The sequence below is a fragment of the Calonectris borealis genome, chromosome W (assembly GCF_964195595.1).
Source record: "Calonectris borealis chromosome W, bCalBor7.hap1.2, whole genome shotgun sequence".
Taxonomy (NCBI): domain Eukaryota; kingdom Metazoa; phylum Chordata; class Aves; order Procellariiformes; family Procellariidae; genus Calonectris; species Calonectris borealis.
In genome coordinates, this window is record NC_134351.1 from 41,016,744 (window position 1) to 41,037,097 (window position 20,354).

Sequence of the window (20,354 nt, forward strand, 5' to 3'; positions counted from 1 at the left end):
AGATGTCTTCAGTGTGGGTTCTCATGAGTCCACATTAGCCAAAAATTTCCAGTTTACTCAATATTCCTCAAAGCAGGGGGTAGCACTCCAAAAGTAGCAAAGGCAAACAAAATTAGAGTTGGTGTTTGGCTCCTTTAAAAACAAGTCAATGAATTCAGTATAGGTAGTTGTATCTTTTTGATATCACTGTTTAAAAGTTAAGTTTCATGTATACCTTCTTAATTTAAAGGAGTATAAAACTTAAGTTTACAGCTGTTTAATTTGCTCAACTAAGAGTAACAGTTTAGCTCTTTGGTTTTGGGGTTTTTTGTGGGTGTTTGTTTTTTTTTTTACACTGTTTAGAAGGCAGCTTGCTCTCGTGCTGGTTAGAGTTTTTACTGCAATTTTTTTTTTTTAGGTCACAAATGGTATTTGGTGCATTCATGGAGGTGAGGTCCATCAGTGGCTATTGGCCATGATACAGCCTTTGGGGGCTTAACTCACTGATTTCCCTGGCAGAGTTTCTCAGTTGTCATCACTGTTATACTTGTTTCTTACACTTTTCCCTTGAGTATTGGCTTTTGTGCCCCCCATCTGTGCCCCAGCTCAAGAGAGTGAGAATACAGCTCCCTGCTGCCACAAATGATGCAATCAAGTTTCCTGCATTTGGGGAAATTGCATGAGTTGGCACATATGGAGTGTGAGGCTTGATCTTCACCCTGAGAAAACTGCATTCCTGCCCAGGGTGTTTCCCCTGGCTTCTGTTGGTGTCAGGATGCTTGGGGGAGAGAGCCCTTGGTCCGGCCCAGTATCAGGAGCTGTTCTGAGTTCTTACAAATCCTGCGGTGTGCTGGACGATAGCTCTCAAGCCTTCCTTTTCCAGGTTCAGCTTGGCACCTAGATAACCTGGTGGTAGGTATTGTGTAAATGGCCCAAGAGAATGAAACGTAACACGTTAGTCCTTTTGTGGAGGCATTGATTTTTATGCAAAAATATGAAGTTTATCTTCTGTGTTGAAAACAGAGGACAAGTTATAAAACTGACATATGTGATCAATTGGTTTTGAAAGGTACCATCTTCATTTGCAAATGCAGTCTTTTTTTTTAACCCACTTCCTTGGAAATGTGTAGAAGCTGTAAAACAGCAGGAAGCCAAGTCACTAAAAGCATCCAGAGGAATTTTATATTATTTTCATAAACTAATCTACCCACTCACATCTATCTGTGTAAACTAATTACTTTTTTAATTAGGTAGCCTTTTGATTGCTTATGGAGAGCTGTGGTGAAATTTACCACTAATTATGCTGGGGCAGGAGGAGGCCACTGGATTGTTAGGAAGGATGAGAAAATTTTATTTCCTTTCGTTGAAATGGGGAGCAAGTAGTAATTGATACATAAATAATGTGCTTATTTTTCCAATTTCAACCTATTCAGCTTCTGTTAACCTTACTAATTGAGGCTTTTTCTATGGGTCACTGGGTTTCCTTCCATCTAATGTAACATCTACAGGAACTTCAGAACAATAAGGAAACAGAACTGTTGTAAAGTTTAAGTTGTCCTTCTTCTTGTTAAAGGTAACGTTTATACTGAGTGGTTCTAGATTTTGGAATTTGGTGAGTTCCAGTGATGTTTGACCCAAAATGCTCGATCCTAGGACATGCTAGCAAGTAATCTGCAAAGTTCAAGTGCTGTTTTTTTTCACTGTGGTTGAATATGTATTTAGAAAACTGGGGGAAGGTGGCAGTTTCACATCTCTTGTGCCATCTCCTCTGAAGCCCTAAGCCCATCGTTTGGATAAGATTGCACATGGAAGAGAACCCAGTAAGTGGTTCTCCTTTGTGTTTTCTGTCCGTGGTGTAGTCCTGGCTCCTTATAAAGAGTTGGTGCCCAGAGAGATCAGGTGGGAGGAGGGACGTTAAGATGGTTAGGCCATAAGCAGCATGTTTTCTCCTTTCCCTCAAGCTTGCAGTCCTGCTCTGAGTCTCTACTAAGGCTGAGACTTTCAAATGAATTTGCTGCACCCCTCCCAGTTGTTTCCAGCAGGCCCCACAGTTCACTTCTGGTGCCTTGTGAGCTCCATCCTTCAGTTCTCAGCTTCAGTCCAAACTTCTGGCTTATCTTTGCCTGAACGAGTCGCTTGTGCACAAAATAAACACCACTGACAAGTGGGAAATTTGAGGTATTTTTTGGCATTGCGTTAGTGGTGGGTGTTCAGAAACGTGAATAAAAACAAGTGGGAAGCCAGAAAAAATAACTTCATCTGGATCATAATCTAGTCCTTTCGTTCAGGAGGACCATTTTCAGCTTCTTTCAATCCACTGCATTGTAACGTGCAGTGCGAGGTCTGAAAGGTCTGATATGTATCACTGAAATCCTCTCCTTTGAGGAGGCTCTGGGGATCACCTCTTCACTGTATTCTGAGTAGTTCACTTCAGCTGTGTCACGAATCTTGCCTTTTTTTACATTTCTGTGTGGGTGGGTGAGCCTAAAGGGGCGAGTGCTGCTGAGGGAAGGACGGTTGCTCCATCCATCTCTAGAAGCCTTTGCCTAATGCGCAAGTATGAGGCAGGATCAACTGTCCCTGTGTCACATGTGACAGAGCTGCCTGGTCAAGAGAAGACCTCTAGGAATGCATTTCTGACAGCCTCCCTGGACAGTCTGTTCCAGAGCTTCGTTTGTCTTAGTTGTTTTCTGAGGAGAAAGAAACCTTTCCGACTTTCCCCCCCCTTGCTGTAACTGAAGCCCATTGCATTTTACTCTGCTAAGCAAAAGTTTATTCCTTTCCTCCATAATCTTTTACATGCTTGAAGACTATTACCACCCTTGGTATTCTCCAGGCTAAAATGTCTGAATTTGTTCCATCTTTCCTTAGAGTCCATTTTTTTTAGTCTTTTTGGTAGTTTTCACCGTTTTCCTCTGAATCTTTCCTATTTGTTCATTCCTTTAGTTGTAGCTTCTAGCTGTGATAATGCTTCTAGATGAAGCCTTAATAATATGGAGAGTGTAAGGACTGTTGCCCATGTCTTGTGAGCTAGGCTAGTGTTTTGCATATAATTCACTAAAACACATCTCTCAGAAATGCTGTCTAGCTTTTACCTTTTCCTGTGTTTATGCAGCAGATAATTTCTGCTGCCATGTAAAATTTTGCATTTTTCCTTATTGAAATATGTTCTTACCGAAATGCATTTTTTCTAAACTTTCTCCAATTTGTTAGAAACATTTTGATTTCTAATCTTGTCCTTCAAGATATTGAACAGCCTTATGTCGCCCACGTATTAAATATGCACACTTCCTCTTTCACCTCTTTCATCATATAGATCAGTTGAACAGAACTGCACCTTTTGGGGTGGTCAGAACATTCAAGTTTAGTAGTAAACTCTTGGTAACTACCTGGTGTAAGGGGCTGTGCACCCACCTGTCCTATTTATGTAGGAATTCTGAGGACCCCCAGTCTATTAGGAATGAGTGGCAGGTATTGCCCAGTAGTTAAGCATTTTCCTGGATTGGAACCCCTCTGCTTGCTTGATTTAGACCAAGGACTTCAATCCTTCTCCCCGCCCCACTCCCCGCAAGAGAATGTTTTGAACCATGGCTGCTAGGTATTCTGTGGGAGAGCTCTCAGTCTGGGCTTTTAAAGTCAGTTCAGTCAGTGTTAGAGGAGTGTGGGAGATTGCAGCTCAGAGCTGAAGGCTTTCACTAGAGGTGCAGAAGGTGGGTTGCCAAACCAGTACATTATTCTAAGGAAATTGAGCAATTTTGTGTGGGGGTTTTTTTTTGTGTTTTTTTTTTTTCTTTTTTTAATTGGCAGATCTGGATTCAAGCCTCTGCCTTAGGATTTGAAAATACGTCTTCTAGATGGCAGATAAAGCCTGCCTTTTCTTGTTCCTAATCTTGACATTTCCTGCTGGCTAGAAACTTCTTGCTTAGTTTATTGCCTTTTGTGAATGCCATTCTGAAAGCCCAAACTTTTCCCATGGCTGAAAGTCAAAATCTGACAAAATGTGTCAGAAGTATTTGTAGCATGGAGTACATTATATTATGGAGATTCATGAGCATTAGACATCTATGAAATGGTTGCCCTTGGATTCAGTGGCACTGGGCTAATTGGCTCTGCACTCTGCAGTCAATCCCCTTTTCCTACCTCAAGGCATTTAGCACAGGACATGCTGTACCACCTTTATCCTTTTTGTAGATTTTATCCAAAATATTCATGTACAGTTAGCTCTTCCCTTCTCTTAAGGGAAGTTGGAGCATGTCGTGGTTTAACCCCAGCCAGCAACTAAGCACCACGCAGCCGCTCGCTCACTCCCCCACGGTGGGATAGGGAAGAAAATCAGAAGAGTAAAAGTGAGAAAACTCATGGGTTGAGATAAAGACAGTTTAACAGGTAAAGCAAAAGCCGCGCGCACAAGCAAAGCAAAACAAGGAATTCATTCGCTGCTTCAGCAGGCAGGTGTTCAGCCATCTCCAGGAAAGCAGGGCTCCATCATGCATAATGGTTACTTGGGAAGACAAACGCCATCACTCCGAACGTCCCCCTTCCTTCTTCTTCCCCCAGCTTATATACTGAGCATGACGTCATATGGTATGGAATACCCCATTGGTCAGTTGGGTTAGGTGTCCTGGCTATGCTCCCTCCCAGCTTCTTGTGCACCTGGCAGGGCATGGGAAGCTGAAAAGTCCTTGACTCTGTGTAAGCACTACTTAGCAATAACTAAAAACATTCTTCTCATACTAAATCCAAACCATAGCACTATACCAGCTACTAGGAAGAAAATGAACTCTATCCCAGCTGAAACCAGGACAGAGCATAACCTCCCTGGAGATGTATACTGTAGTCCTTTTTTGTAGCTAATTATTTGCCTACAGGATAGGGGAAGCAGGCTTATTCTGTTGGAGGTTTACTTAAGTCTTGGCTCTGATACACATTCTGTCCCTTCTGAAACTGTGTTTCAATGGATAAATCTCCTTTTAACCTATGCTGTGTGATCTTAGTGAAATTCAGCTAATTCAACTCAATGAACAATATTTTTGATTGGAAAAAAATACATTGTTCTGTTTCATCCCTTTTATGCTAGTAAGCTATGGCCAGAAATGACCTGTACATAGTGATGTTCCTTGTGCAAGTGCTTTTGGACCAGATTGTGCTTTCCCCTGCTCCCCATACTTCTTAAGTCATCCCAAAAACTATTTTTGAGTGTAAAATTTCAGTTGTTTTATTTGCGTTGTTGGTTGGTCTGTAGTATAGTGTGGCCAATTACAAGAGCAGATTTCCATATTTCAAGGAAGTGGTAGCTGCTCGGCTAATAAATAAAAGGGTAAAAGGATGCAGTGGCAGCTGTTTCCTCTGCTTGCGTTTTGGGAGAAATAACTGACGTAGACATTGGACTCTAAGCAGAGGTTCAGGGTTGCTGTATTGGGTTTGTGTGGCAAGGTTTTGGTAGTAGGGGGGTCTACAGGGGTGGCTTCTGTGAGAAGATGCCAGAAGCTGCCCCCATGTCCAACAGAGCCAGTGCCAGCCGGCTCCAAGATGGACCCGCCACTGGCCAAGGCTGAGCCAATCAGCGACAGTGGTAGTGCCTCTGTGATAACATATTTAAGAAGGGGGGGAAACTGCTTTGGAACAGCAGCTGGAAGAGAGGAGTGAGAATATGTGAGAGCAACAACCCTGCAGACACCAAGGTCAGTGAAGAAGGAGGGGGAGGAGGTGCTCCAGCTGCCAGAGCAGAGCTTCCCCTGCAGCCCGTGGTGAAGACCATGGTGAAGCAGGTTGTCCCCCTGCAGCCCATGGAGGTTAACGGTGGAGCAGATATCCACCTGCAGCCCATGGAGGACCCCACGCCAGAGCACGTGGAGGCGCCCAAAGGAGGCTGTGACCCTGTGGGAAGCCCGCGCTGGAGCAGGCTCCTGGCAGGACCTGTGACCCCGTGGAGAGAGGAGCCCACGCTGGAGCAGGTTTGCTGGCAGGACTTGTGACCCCATGGGGGACCCACGCTGGAGCAGTCTGTTCCTGAAGGACTGCACCCCGTGGAAAGGACCCACGCTGGAGCAGTTTGTGAAGAACTGCAGCCCGTGGGAAGGACCCACGTTGGAGAAGTTCGTGGAGGACTGTCTCCTGTGGGAGGGACCCCACGCTGGAGCAGGGGAAGAGTGTGAGGAGGAAGGAGCAGCAGAGACAATGCGTAATGAACTGACTGCAACCCCCATTCCCCGTCCCCCTGTGCCGCTATGGGGGGAGGAGGTAGAGAATTTGGGAGTGAAGTTGAGCCTGGGAAGAAGGGAGGGGTGGGGGGGAAGGTGTTTTAAGATTTGGTTTTATTTCTCATTACCCTATTCTGACTTTTGATTGGCAATAAATTAAATCAATTGCCCCGAGTCGAGTCTGTTTTGCCTGTGATGGTAATTGTTGAGTGATTTCCCTGTCCTTATCTCGACCCATGAGCCTTTCATTGTATTTTTCTCCCCCTGTCCAGTTGAGGAGGGGGAGTGATAAGAGCAGCTTGGTGGGCACCTGGCAGCCAGCCAAGGTCAACCCACCTGTCCTGGTTTCGGCTGGGATAGGGTTAAATTTCTTCCTAGTGCTGTGTTTTGTATTTAGTATGAGGAGAATGTTGATAACACACTGATGTTTTCAGTTGTTGCTAAGTGCCCTCCTAGTCCAAGGACAGCTCCCGTGCCTACTGACTGAGCTAGGTACACAAGATGGGAGGGAACGTAATCAGGACAGCCCAGCTGTCCAATGGGGTATTCCATACCATGTGACGTCATGCTCAGTATATGAAGGGTAGGCGTGATCCAGGAAGTACCGATCGCTACTTGGTTATCGGTCAGTGCGGGTGGTGAGCAATTGCATTGTGCATCACTAATTTTGTATATTCTATCATTATCATTATTATTTTCTTTTTTTTTTCCCTGTTCTATTAAACTGTCTTTATCTCAACCCACGAGTTTTTTCTCACTCTTACCCTTCCGATTCTCTCCCCGTCCCGCTGGGGGTGGGGGGAGTGAGTGAGCGGCTGCGTGGTATTTGGCTGCCTGCCAGGTTAAACCGCGACAGTCCTTTTTTGGCGCCCAACGTGGGGCTCGAAGGGTTGAGATAACGACACATCTGACCCGAACGGGTTAAAACAAATTTGTTATAAGCATTCATTATATCAATTTAGTACTCGATGTTCACAATGTTGATTTATTTGCTCTCAGAGTTTTTGGATCTGTTCTTGCAGTTGTGGTATATAGCACCTTACTGGCTGTCTATACTGCTGATTATCAGTTTTTATGTGGGGTTGGTCATCTCTGGGAAATGGATTAAGGTCATTGCTTTGCTATACTGTGTGACCTGGCTTTATGTTATGATAAAATTATTGGTCACGAGCCTGTACTCAGCACTGCCATCATTCCTGTTCTTTGGGAGCTATCTTTTGGAAACTATTAATAATTACACTTCTTATGTCTTCACCTCAGAGGATGAATTTAGTGGGGAGACAGGATGGGACACTTTCTCCCACTTGTTCACCTTTCCCTCCATATCTTCAGAAACTCCTTTTTCTTCTATCCTCTTCATGAAGACGTCTACAATATTCCCTGAGAATTTTGAATATCCTTGGGATGTTCAAACGAGCATGTTCATATTGCTATGTCTTCTGAATGTGGTTCAGGCCTTGTTTAGGGTTAAACAACTATTCAGGAATACTGTCCAGAGATCAACCCCAGCAACAGACACGGTGACTACTCAAACCCCCACGACAGGCACTGTAGCTCCTTCAACCCGCACGGCAACCACTGTGGCTACTCAAACCCCTGCGACAGGCACCGTGGCTACTTCAACCCCCACAACAACCACTATGGCTACTCAGACCCCGGCAACAGTCACTACAGTTACCCCAACCCCCGCAACAGGCACTGCAGCTACCCAAACCCTCGCGACGGGTACTACAGCTGAACCAGAGGACCAACCGTCGCTGGTATCCGTCGCCCCTGTACAGAAGAAGAAATCTTTGAAGCGGAAGTCAGGTCGTGTAGAAAAGGATGATGGAAAACCAGGGCCATCACGAGGAGGGGAGGAGGAAGAGGAAGAACTCATAAACGAGACGGAAACCACCCGATCCTTATCCCTGAATGAGTTGCGAGATATGCGGAAAGATTTTGGCCGTCGTCCAGGCAAGCATATTGTTACCTGGCTGCTCCGATGCTGGGATAATGGGGCCAGTAGCCTGGAATTAGAGGGGAAGGAGGCCAAACAACTGGGATCCCTTGCTAGGGAAGCAGGTATTGACAAAGCAATTGGAAAAGGGACACAGGCCCTCAGCCTCTGGAGGCGACTCCTGTCAGGCGTAAAGGAAAGGTATCCCTTCAAGGAAGATGTTATATATCGCCTAGGCAAATGGACCACTATGGAGAGAGGTATCCAGTACCTGAGAGAACTAGGCGTGCTGGAGGTGGTTTATAGTGACCTGGATGACCCCCTAACACCCAAAGATCCAGATGACGTCCAGTGCATGCGACCCATGTGGCGGAAGTTGGTACGGAGCGCACCAGCATCGTATGCCAGTTCGTTGGCAGTACTGTGCTGGAAAGAGGAAGAAGCACCAACGGTGGATGAGGTGGTTAGCAGACTTCGGGATTTTGAAGAAACTATCTCCTCCTCCCTTGTCTCGGCTGTAGAGAAACTATCCCGAGAGGTCCAGCAACTCAAAGAGGATATGTCTTATTCTCCACCTGTACGGACCAGTATCTCAGCCATTAGGAGTCAGCGTTTTTCCCCTCAAGAGAGAGGATATAGAAAGTACACACCACGGGGCACCCTGTGGTTTTACCTGCGTGACCACGGAGAGGACATGAGGCAGTGGGATGGAAAACCTACCTTCATCCTAGAGGCACGTGTACGTGAGTTGCAAGGAAAAACAATCACACAAGGGGGTTCTCCCAGGAAAAATGCTGCTCCAGTTGTCAGGAAAAACCTGTCTCACGACGGTCCAGTTTCCAGTGAACAGTTCCCCAGACAGAGTAGAAGGGCTGATCTTACTTTGGATTGTAATTGCAATGAAGAAATTCTTGACTCACGTTTGCAAGAAGTGAGAGATGGATACTATGACCAGAACTAGAGGGGCCCTGCCTCCAGCCAGGTGGAGGAAAGGGACAACCGGGTTTACTGGACTGTGTGGATTCGATGGCCTGGCACATCAGACCCACAGGAGTATAAGGCTCTCGTAGACACCGGTGCACAGTGTACCCTGATGCCATCAGGCTATAAAGGGGCAGAACCCATTTGTATTTCTGGAGTGACAGGGGGATCCCAAGAGTTAACTGTATTGGAGGCCGAAGTGAGCCTAACCGGGAAGGAGTGGCAGAAGCACCCCATTGTGACTGGCCCAGAGGCTCCGTGCAGCCTTGGCATAGACTACCTCAGGAGAGGGTATTTTAAGGACCCAAAAGGGTACCGGTGGGCTTTTGGTATAGCTGCCCTGGAGACGGAGGAAATTAAACAGCTGTCCACCTTGCCCGGTCTCTCACAGGATCCTTCTGTTGTGGGGTTGCTGAGGGTTGAAGAACAACAGGTACCAATCGCTACCACAACAGTGCACCGGCGGCAATCCCACACCAACCGAGACTCTCTGATTCCCATCCATGAGCTGATTCGTCGACTGGAGAGCCAAGGAGTGATCAGCAAGACTCGCTCACCCTTCAACAGTCCCATATGGCCAGTGCGAAAGTCTAATGGAGAGTGGAGACTAACAGTAGACTACCGTGGCCTGAACGAAGTCACGCCGCCACTGAGTGCTGCCGTGCCGGACATGCTGGAACTTCAATACGAACTGGAGTCAAAGGCAGCCAAGTGGTACGCCACAAATGATATCCCTAATGCGTTCTTCTCAATCCCTTTGGCGGCAGAGTGCAGGCCACAGTTTGCTTTCACTTGGAGGGGCGTCCAGTACACCTGGAACCGACTGCCCCAGGGGTGGAAACACAGCCCTACCATTTGCCATGGACTGATCCACACCGCACTGGAACAGGGTGAGGCTCCAGAACACCTGCAGTACATTGACGACATCATTGTATGGGGCAACACAGCAGAAGAAGTTTTTGAGAAAGGGAAGAAAATAATTCAAATCCTTCTGAAATCTGGTTTTGCCATAAAACAAAGTAAGGTCAAGGGACCTGCACAGGAGATCCAGTTTTTAGGAATAAAATGGCAAGATGGACGTCGTCAGATCCCAACAGATGTGATCAACAAAATAACAGCCATGTCCCCACCAACTAACAAAAAGGAAACGCAAGCTTTCTTAGGCGTTGTGGGTTTTTGGAGAATGCATATTCCAAATTACAGTCAGATCGTAAGCCCTCTCTATCAAGTGACCAGGAAGAAGAACGACTTCAAATGGGGCCCTGAGCAACAACAAGCCTTTGAACAAATTAAACAGGAGATAGTTCATGCAGTAGCCCTTGGGCCAGTCCGGGCAGGACAAGATATAAAGAATGTGCTCTACACCGCAGCCGGGGAGAATGGTCCTACCTGGAGCCTCTGGCAGAAAGCACCAGGGGAGACTCGAGGTCGACCCCTGGGGTTCTGGAGTCGGGGATACAGAGGATCCGAGGCCCGCTACACTCCAACTGAGAAGGAGATATTGGCAGCATATGAAGGGGTTCAAGCTGCTTCGGAAGTGGTTGGTACTGAAGCACAGCTCCTCCTGGCACCCCGACTGCCGGTGCTGGGCTGGATGTTCAAAGGGAGGGTCTCCTCCACACACACATTTAGCAAAGGCCACCTGGTTAGTCAATACCAGGGGATCTGCCAATCGAGCTGGCCCTGCCCAATCAAGACTCTTACGTACTGTAGATGGAGATAAAGTCCCTGTCGTGCACATAAGAAATATGCTGGGGAAGACAGTCTGGGTTACTCCTGCCTCTGGCAAGGGAAAACCCATCCGTGGGATTGCCTTTGCTCAAGGACCTGGGTACACTTGGTGGGTGATGCGAAAGTATGGGGAGGTCCGGTGTGTACCTCAAGGGGATTTGATTTTGGGTGAAAATAGCCAATGAACTGAATTTTGATGTCAACTGTTACATGATATTGTATGTCATTATTTCTATGATATAGCAGTGGTATAGCAGTGAAAATCACCCAGATTAATGAAGAATGAACTAACTCCGATGAAACCGAGCAAAGTGCAACAATGATAGAACTGGACGAGCGCAGCAGTACCGAAATGAGAACTGGCTTCAGGATGCAACGGCCCAACACCGCACACCATCTCTTCGGCCCTGAAAGACTGTTATAACAGATGGAGCCCAAAGTCATGGACTAAATGAACTCAGTGGACATTTAGAGGGATAGTCCATAGACCGAGGGAATGATATCTGTGCGTGCATATATATATATGTGTGTATATATAAAGAAAGATAGTGGTGGTTAATTGAAATGTATTAAAAAGATGTGAGACCTAAGCACGACGTAAATGGTATGGAATAAGGGGTGGATACTGTCCTGGTTTCGGCTGGGATAGGGTTAAATTTCTTCCTAGTGCTGTGTTTTGGATTTAGTATGAGGAGAATGTTGATAACACACTGATGTTTTCAGTTGTTGCTAAGTGCCCTCCTAGTCCAAGGACAGCTCCCATGCCTACTGACTGAGCTAGGTACACAAGATGGGAGGGAACGTAATCAGGACAGCCCAGCTGTCCAATGGGGTATTCCATACCATGTGACGTCATGCTCAGTATATGAAGGGTAGGCGTGATCCAGGAAGTACCGATCGCTACTTGGTTATCGGTCAGCGCGGGTGGTGAGCAATTGCATTGTGCATCACTCATTTTGTATATTTTATCATTATCATTATTATTTTCTTTTTTTTTCCCTGTTCTATTAAACTGTCTTTATCTCAACCCACGAGTTTTTCTCACTCTCACCCTTCCGATTCTCTCCCCGTCCCGCTGGGGGTGGGGGGAGTGAGTGAGCGGCTGCGTGGTATTTGGCTGCCTGCCAGGTTAAACCGCGACACCACCACAGTTGCAAATCTCAGCCAGAGAGAGGTGCAGCTTAGTTATTGGAATTAGAGCCGGAAGAATAGGGGTGAGTAAGGGATGTGTGGCTTAATGGTGTGCTTCCTACAGTTCGTGCTTAAGTGTGGATGTTTCCTGGATCCTCTTTTGAAGTATTTAACTACAACATGTAGTTTTCAGAAGAAAATTAAGTTATTTTCCTGGATCTTCCTCCTAGAACGTAAACACTGTAAAACAACCCAAAATATGGTGCTAATAAATTGCAAGGTTTGCTTTTCATGCAGAATATTTTGAGATGTGTTGTATTAGAGGCCTGTAAGAAGCATTATTTTAGAATCATGGTTACTTTTATGAATGTAAGAAACTTACCTTCAAAGAATCCTTGGGAAATTATTGCTGGGGAAGAAAGTGCTTTGTATTAATTAAAACACTTTTAGTAACATAACAAAAGCAACTGGCCTGCAAATTAGCCAGTTACAAGAAATTACCTGTGTGTTGTGGAGGTTTTTCAAGTGAAGGAAGGAGTTTAAATTAGAGGACAAACAGAGTTTTGAAACTACTTTCAGTTTTGAATATACAGTATAACTGAGGACTTGAGAAATATTAGTTTCCGGGTGAAGATATCAAGTTTTTTTTGTAGTTGTATTTCAGATGCAGCACATCTTCTGAATCAAAGGGCAAGAATCTTAACTGTGCAAGGGTAAACTTAAAAGCAGGTAGTAGCTAGCAAGCATGTGATCAGAGTAATGGGCACAGGACTTATAATGATAACTTACTTACAAATTGTTATTTTCTGTCTACCTTTTTCTTCTAAAATCACCTTTGGACTCCTGTTCTGCTATGGCCTTTCAGTAAAACAAATGCTTTGTTCAGCTGGCAAATAATTGAGAAACTTCTTAAAATTATTCTGCCAGCAAGAGAGAGAAATGTCCAAGGCATAAAAATGCATTCATTATAAGAGTGCAGTATGAAAACTTCTGAGTGATAAATGAACATGTATCGTCATATGTAAGGGTAAATACAGCTCGTGTCAATCTCAGGTAGACTTTGAAAGGCATCAGTAAAGCTAGTGACAAGGTTCAAAGAGGACAGAGGTCAAAAATATTGCCCACAGGACTTTTCTTTTTTGGCATGGTCTCTTGTATCCGCTAATGCAGACTGTGTATCTCCAAAAAGAGTAGGTAACTTTAAAATTAGAAATAACATGGTGTCACTTGATGTGCTACTGCCTTTTGAGTTTGGGATCTGAGAGGACAATAACAATACTACTACTTAGGCTTAATTTTCTGTATTTTACTTCACTATGGAAATTGGCCCCAGTCTAAATGATAAATGTTTTGTCAGCAAAAATCATCTTCTATATGAATAATCTGCATCTGGCCACTGCTGGAAAAATTTAGTCTGCCATAATATATCACTGGATCAACTGTTCTACTAGCATGAGTAATGCATTATCTGCATGGATTTGCCAATCACCCGTCAAGGGCCAGCCCTATGTTATTGCTGCCTTGTCACAATTTTTTGGTATAGTTTTTACAGATATCATGCTGCTGTCCTCTCAGAAGTTAGACACTTTCAGGGGCACCTGGAGACAAGAAGAGAGCAAGTCCTTTCAGGTATGAACATACCTTGATTTTCATCAGTGAGGCTGGCTATTTTCTGTACAACAGAATACACTCAGTCTTTTGGAGAACTTAGTAAGAGGGAAGAAATGGATAGGGGAGATGTAATCAGAGGGAGCTAGAAAATAGCTTGGACAGAGATGTATAGGCAAACATGAGAAACCACTCTACCCTAGAAACTATTGCACCAAGAAACTTTTCCCTGGAGTCTGGTTTATATGTTAACCACTCAGTCCCATGCACCCTTAACTCTAAATGCCAACTTAAGCCATACCACAATGCTACTTCCTTTCAGCCACCACAGGTCCCACCTATGTTTAGATTTCATGCTGACCTGCATTTCTTGTGGTACTCAGCAACTGCACATCATTTTTCTGTGGGTTTGTTTTCGAGAAGTGTGTATTATTTCTTCTGAAGAAGAGTAATTTTTATTTTAAATTCTGCCTTACCCAGCATACTTGACACCCCCACACACACCTTTTCAGCTCAGCATTTATTCACCACACTCCACTCAAGGGCCTGCAAGCATAGTTACTATTACGCTGTCTGCAGTCGGTCAGCTAAGGCAGGCTTTGTCTGCTCCAGCTGCTGTTCCTGGTAAAGGTTCATAGAAGAAACTGACTGAAATGAGTACGCAAAGACAGATGTTCTCCTCAGTAGCAGTTCATTTGCCCTGTGAACAGGGCAGTGTCTGTTTGGCAGTTACATGCCTAGGACACAATGCTAGTAAGAAGGTGTGCATATACTCTTATGAAACCATAGTGTTGTCACAAATGTTTTTTATCTCTTAGCGCTGTCTAATACTGGTCTGGGGTCACTTACTTCAAAAGTAGGTCATTCTGCAGTCAATCAGAAATCTTGCAGTGTTGATAACCTGTCAGAGCAGTGCTTAAGAGTGATGGAGAAGTAGACATTAAGCACATTGAGAGTAAGGTACACAAATAGAGGTACTGAAACTGCAGTTTACCCAAACTCAGGCAAATTAACAAAAAATTTTAATAAGAGTATTCAATATAGCACCACACAAAAGGTACACTGTGCTTTGTGTTGCCTTTAAGGAACATGCCAAAAAACTTTCAAACTAGAAAAACTAATGTAAAAAGCTTTCTTGTTCATCAGAGCTTACTCTTTGCTGTTTAGAGAAGCCATTCTGAAAGAACCACAGCTTTTGTACATGTTTGGTCTTCCAGGCAGATTAAGCATTGTTCCCTTACCTGTTAGTTCTCTTTCAGCTTCTGGGGTTTAAGCTTTGTTCAAAGAAACTCACTTAAGCCAAGGTGCTTTCAGGAAAAGCATTCAGTCCAGAACTCTTACCAGCAGATCCAACTGACAACATACTAGTCACCTGCTAAATTCTGTTTCTTTAAAAAGTAACAGAATTTTGATCAATAGTAATTGTGTGAATTGGGCTCTACGAATCAACCCCAGGCAAATTGAGAAAGATTTGGAATCAGCTCTTAATTCTGTCTTGGGCTCAAAGATAAACAAGGAGTAATACTTGATAAAATGACAAATAAATTGCATCACAGAAAAAAGATGGGTGACGTTGAAGGGTCATTTACTCCATCTCTTCTTTCAGTACAGATTGTTATGCTAGAATGGCTTGAAATTATTTCAAATATAAGGTGCCTCTAAAGTATTTATTGGTCCCTCACATTCCTTACATAGCTAAACTTTCTTAGCCTGAATTGTTCAGATTAAGTTCTGTATATTAGTTATTACACTATTATGCTTACATTAAATAGGCTTTATTTTTTTCCTTTCTGTAACTGAGGTGAACTGGAAATGTTTCTATTTTGCCTGAATATGGAACACACAGATGTTTCAGAACGTCCTTTATTTGATGCATCTTGCAGTTAGAGAAAGGCCAGTTTGCATAAAGGGAACCTTAGCAAGCCAACAATAGTAATAGAGCCATAGTCAAATGAAAGTGTGGAAAGGACTCAGTGCTAATGCATATAAAGAGAGTACTGAAAAACTTCTAGGCTTCCAGCTTCACTGACTCTAGTATGGAACGTGCTTCTTTATACTCTTCGGCTTCTTCCAATTCTTTTTCATTTTCCTGGAATTAAAAACAAAACTTTTGAGTACTTTGAAAATAATGGACATGGGATTAAATTTAAGAAGGAAACTATGAAACAAGGGATATATCATTATTGAAAACACTAGTTTTACATAATTCAAAGCACAGGTAATTTCTTTTGTCCTGCTTAAGGTCCAGGATAATGGCTGTCATGTGTGAATAGATTTAACCTATGCATACCTTTATTTTGTTAAATAAATATTTAAAACCAAGGACAGCATAACTGAAACCAATAACAACAGAACTCGGAACAAGAGTACCATTAGAAAAAAGCTTAGGCAGAGATTGACAATTGAAAAAGCATATACTACTACACAGTTGATTTTAAGCATTGAAGGTGAGCAAAGAACAGAAAGCAACCTTTAAAGACTTCCAAATTCTTAATAAGAATAGTAACTCCCCACATTCCTCGTTTTAACTTTATACAGCACAGCATATGGATCAATAGCATCACTTCTGCATGCCGCTGAAATCTAGACCAGCTAACTGTCAAGTAACTAGTTGAATGACAAAAGGACCCTAAATCCTGCCAGGTACTGAGCATTTATTTTGGAAAACAGTAGAGGCATACCACCCGAGGACAAGACACCTTGAGTTTTCCTTTGAAAAGGGATTTGCATTTTAGCTGTCAAATGTGTCTGAGGCTTAATTTACGGTATGTATTTTTAGCCTCACGGTAGCATTTACATGTGTAGCAGAATTCTTGGTGAAAAATCAGCTTTTAAAATAAGCATGACTATCTCCAAACTTAGTATAGTTTCAGTGAATCTATTTGTACAAGATACTATTTATTCCTGCAGGTATTCATATCTTAAAAATGCGGCACTAGTTCTCATCTCACTAATAAATCATATAAGCAGTACTCAGTAAGGACTCAGCTGTCTTGTTTCTTGTCCATAGCATAATAAAAGTAGTAAGCAAAGTATTTTGACTATTTCAGTTCACTACAAGCATATTATATACATCTACATGATCTAGAAAGACTACCTAAAGCAAGTGAACTATTTTTTCTGATCATGTAACTATCACAGGAATTCAGAGTCCATTCTAACAGTTCAGTATTTAAGTGTATGTTGAGTGTGCACTCCCTTAAAGACAGCTTCTAATATTCTAACACACATAGTTTTCATAGACTGAAGACCAAGTCTGCAAAGACAGTTATCTAAAATGAAATATTGGTATGTTATAGGATACTAGTCTTGAGACCTACAAAAAGTAATTCTTCAATCCAGTACTAATATGCTGCAATTGCACTACAGACAAGCATGTTTATCCAAGTTCATCAAGGAACAGCAGCATTTCTTGATCAGTGGATTTTGGTGCTATACTTACTAGTAGTTGAGTAAGATCTGCACGTGCAACTTCTAATCTGCGCTGGCAGTCTGGAATCATCATTCGTGACTCTTGTAAGATCTCAATCTGTGAAAATTAGAAGCCAATGAAATGAGAATGTATTCCAGATAGGAACGTTATTTTTTAAGATAAGTCTTTACTCTGAAAAATCAGTAGTCCAGTCATCATCTAGGAACTTCAGAACAGTGGTACCTATTTTCTGAATAGGCTTTTTTATTAAAAGACACACTTAGCATAATTACTTAAAACTCTGTTAATTTACAGGACACTTCCATTTACTTTGTGCTTAATTAAATATAAAGTATTAAGTGCAAAAGAGTATTTAGAATAATTTTTTCCTTAGAAAAAGGTACTGCCTGGTAAGCTTTCCATACAGCATTTGTTAAAAAGGCTATTTAAAACAAACTTTCTCCTGCTGTCGTGAAGCAGCTTCATCCAAAATGGGATCAGCTGGTTATATAAATATCTCCTGCATCTTTTGGGTAATAAAGAAAAACAGTGTTCAGATAATACCACATAGAGATAATTACTGCATGAAAAAAGTTATTGAGTTATTGATCACATTGTGTGCACACTGCAGGAAGCTCTGACTGAAAGAAAAAGGTAAAGAAAAATGAAAAGCAAAGACCAGCAGGCTCATATTTTTGATGCTTATCATGCATAAAAAGTTATTACTTATCCTTGTGCTTCATTTTAGGAGAAAGATTATTCTCACCATGCACTTTGAACAAAATTACTAAACTGGCACCCCACCGAATCTGAACATCCTGCCTCCTCCTACAGAAAACTTCAGATTTATACAAGGGAACATTTATTTTAGGGAACATTTCTGGATCTGAAATCCAACCACTGAGAAGAAAAGGTGTGCAGAGTTGTTCAATAATGTTAAATCTATTTAGAAATGAAAATAGGTTAGATATTTAAGTATGAAACCTCATCTGCATTCAGGATAACCTGCAATAGAAGGCTTTCACTTTAAATGGCTTACTTCATTCTGTCATTCCTATGTTGTATTCTTTCAGTATTAATGCTGCCATACTAAAGGAAACACTGTCATCACAAAAGGGAAGATAAGCTATGGCTAAGAATGTATTTATGCATACAGGAAGGCCTTTTGTAGTACAACATTATCACCATGCTTAAGTTCTTAGTTCAAGTAATTTTTGAGAAAGGGTTTAAAAACTTTGTTTCTAATTTCCTTTCAGAGAATCTAGGGCAAAACCTGTCTACTTTGATGAAGCAAAGACGGGTGACAAATGTTTAAAAAAAGTTAAGCACCCCCAAGTTCTAGTTCTCATCAGTATTATCACTTTCTTTTAAGCATTCAGCATTGGACTGTATTAAAAATAAGACTAGTCAGTCTGCATGTTACACTTTCAGCAGTGAACAAATAAAGGTTTGTAACTTCTATAGAATGAGGTATGCCATGAGATGATGCCTTCTGCTTTATGTACTACAACTTTGTTCTACAAAGAATACCTACAGGAGTGAGAATATCCAATAATTACTTCCTTGGGCCAGTATTGCTAAATAGTTGTGTGTTGTAAAGCTGGTGGATGATATGGAAAGTAGTAACTTATTTGATATATGCCACTCAATAAGCAATCTGGGAAGGCATATAAGCTGTAGTCTTGGCTGCTGTAAGAAAAGAACAAAACTACCCTAACCACTCTGTTCAAAACAGAATTTGACTGAGATCCAAAGGGGTACCTGAGTTTTATTTACATTTTCCTGCAGTTATGCAATAATATAAATAAAAAACAGAAGGAAGATAAATCCTGTAACTACATTCAGTAGGTGCAAACAGTTGGAGACTGGAACAGGAATTTTGTGGAACCAAGATTATTAGCTGATTACTGAACTACCTATGCAAACTTTGATAACTTCTACATAAAACACTTTTTTCCAAGATAATCCCATATGGACTATTTACTGTTACAAATGTATATAATAAAGCAAAGTCAAAAGCTCAAATAATTAGATAAGCTTTAGGACTGGAATTTTTAAAGAGTGTTTGCTCTCTAAATTCTATCAAAATTTAAACAGCAGCCCTCTCCCCTCCCCCAACACATTCTAGAAACTTTCTGACTAAATTCTAAGGAGTTAAAATTATAAGCAGGTCACAGAGGAAGTTATTACATTAAACTGATCTAACTTTGCAAAGGACCATAAATATCTGCAAGGTTTCTGTGAATTACAATGCCAAGTAGAAGTATTAAAAAACTGGAGTAACTGAAGTGCATCTAAATAAAGTGTTAAGACAAAAGCAATAAAGCACAAAAGTACGTACAGAGAGAAGCAAATTGAATTTGTTGTCAATAAGTGCATGTAGGACCAGAAGAGCTACTGTGACTAGTGAGGATGACGTCCCTATTCCTTTAAGTGTACTGAAAAATCCAGTTAAACAAATCTCTTCAAAGAGACACATTTCTGGTCAGTTGTCTTTCAGGATTGAAGGTATTTCTACTAATAAGGGAGCAGATGTCTGGCATCTTTCAAAAGAAAGCAGTCTGCTCAGATGTGATGGAGCTCTGTCCTAGTTTCGGCAGGGATAGGGTTAAATTTCTTCCTAGTGCTGTGTTTTGGATTTAGTATGAGGAGAATGTTGATAACACACTGATGTTTTCAGTTGTTGCTAAGTGCCCTCCTAGTCCAAGGACAGCTCCCATGCCTACTGACTGAGCTAGGTACACAAGATGGGAGGGAACATAATCAGGACAGCCAGCCCAGCTGGCCAATGGGGTATTCCATACCATGTGACGTCATGCTCAGTATATGAACGGTAGGCGTGATCCAGGAAGTACCGATCGCTACTTGGTTATCGGTCAGCGCGGGTGGTGAGCAATTGCATTGTGCAACACTCATTTTGTATATTCTATCATTATTTATTATCATTATTCTCCCTTTTCTGTTCTATTAAACTGTCTTTATCTCAACCCACGAGTTTTTCTCACTCTTACCCTTCCGATTCTCTCCCCGTCCCACTGGGGGGGTGGGGGGAGTGAGTGAGCGGCTGCGTGGTATTTGGGTGCCTGCCAGGTTAAACCACGACAAGCTCTCTAACTGTTGGGGTGTATATAGCCTATTTACTAAACATTATGTGGATTTTTTGTAAATTGGTTCAGATGTCAAAGAACTAGTGTGCATAATGCACTATCAATAGCCTTCAATCTGTTTTCCATAAATTCCAGATTGCAGTGACAGATAAAGCAGAACTGGAAACAGAAAAGCCAAATAGATGCAAACACACAGATCCACCTACCAGTTGCTTAAGTGGAAGGGCACCATAACAAAAATCATACAATTATTTTACACATTCAAA

General features: G+C 42.4%; 1 protein-coding gene and 1 long non-coding RNA gene across 7 annotated transcripts in view; one reads left to right on the forward strand and one right to left on the reverse strand.

The window, feature by feature from the left end:
• The window catches only part of LOC142074808 (uncharacterized), a 61,494-nt gene that overhangs the window by 38,065 nt on the left and 3,075 nt on the right, over positions 1-20,354 (forward strand). For 3 of the 4 annotated variants that reach the window (XR_012670715.1, XR_012670714.1, XR_012670712.1), the window contains 2 exons: positions 13,505-13,590; positions 17,730-17,894. This is a non-coding gene — a long non-coding RNA (uncharacterized LOC142074808). The remainder of the gene's footprint in view (positions 1-13,504; positions 13,591-17,729; positions 17,895-20,354) is intronic. The other variant, XR_012670713.1, reaches the window with a different exon arrangement.
• Positions 15,419-20,354, reverse strand: part of LOC142074807 (tubulin-specific chaperone A-like) — a 58,236-nt gene continuing 53,300 nt past the window's right edge. For all 3 annotated transcript variants that reach the window (XM_075135683.1, XM_075135684.1, XM_075135685.1), the window contains 2 exons: positions 17,012-17,098; positions 15,419-15,658 (listed from right to left, as the gene is read on the reverse strand). In XM_075135683.1, the coding sequence (XP_074991784.1) occupies positions 15,578-15,658; positions 17,012-17,098 (168 nt within the window). In that variant the 3' untranslated portion in view covers positions 15,419-15,577. The remainder of the gene's footprint in view (positions 15,659-17,011; positions 17,099-20,354) is intronic.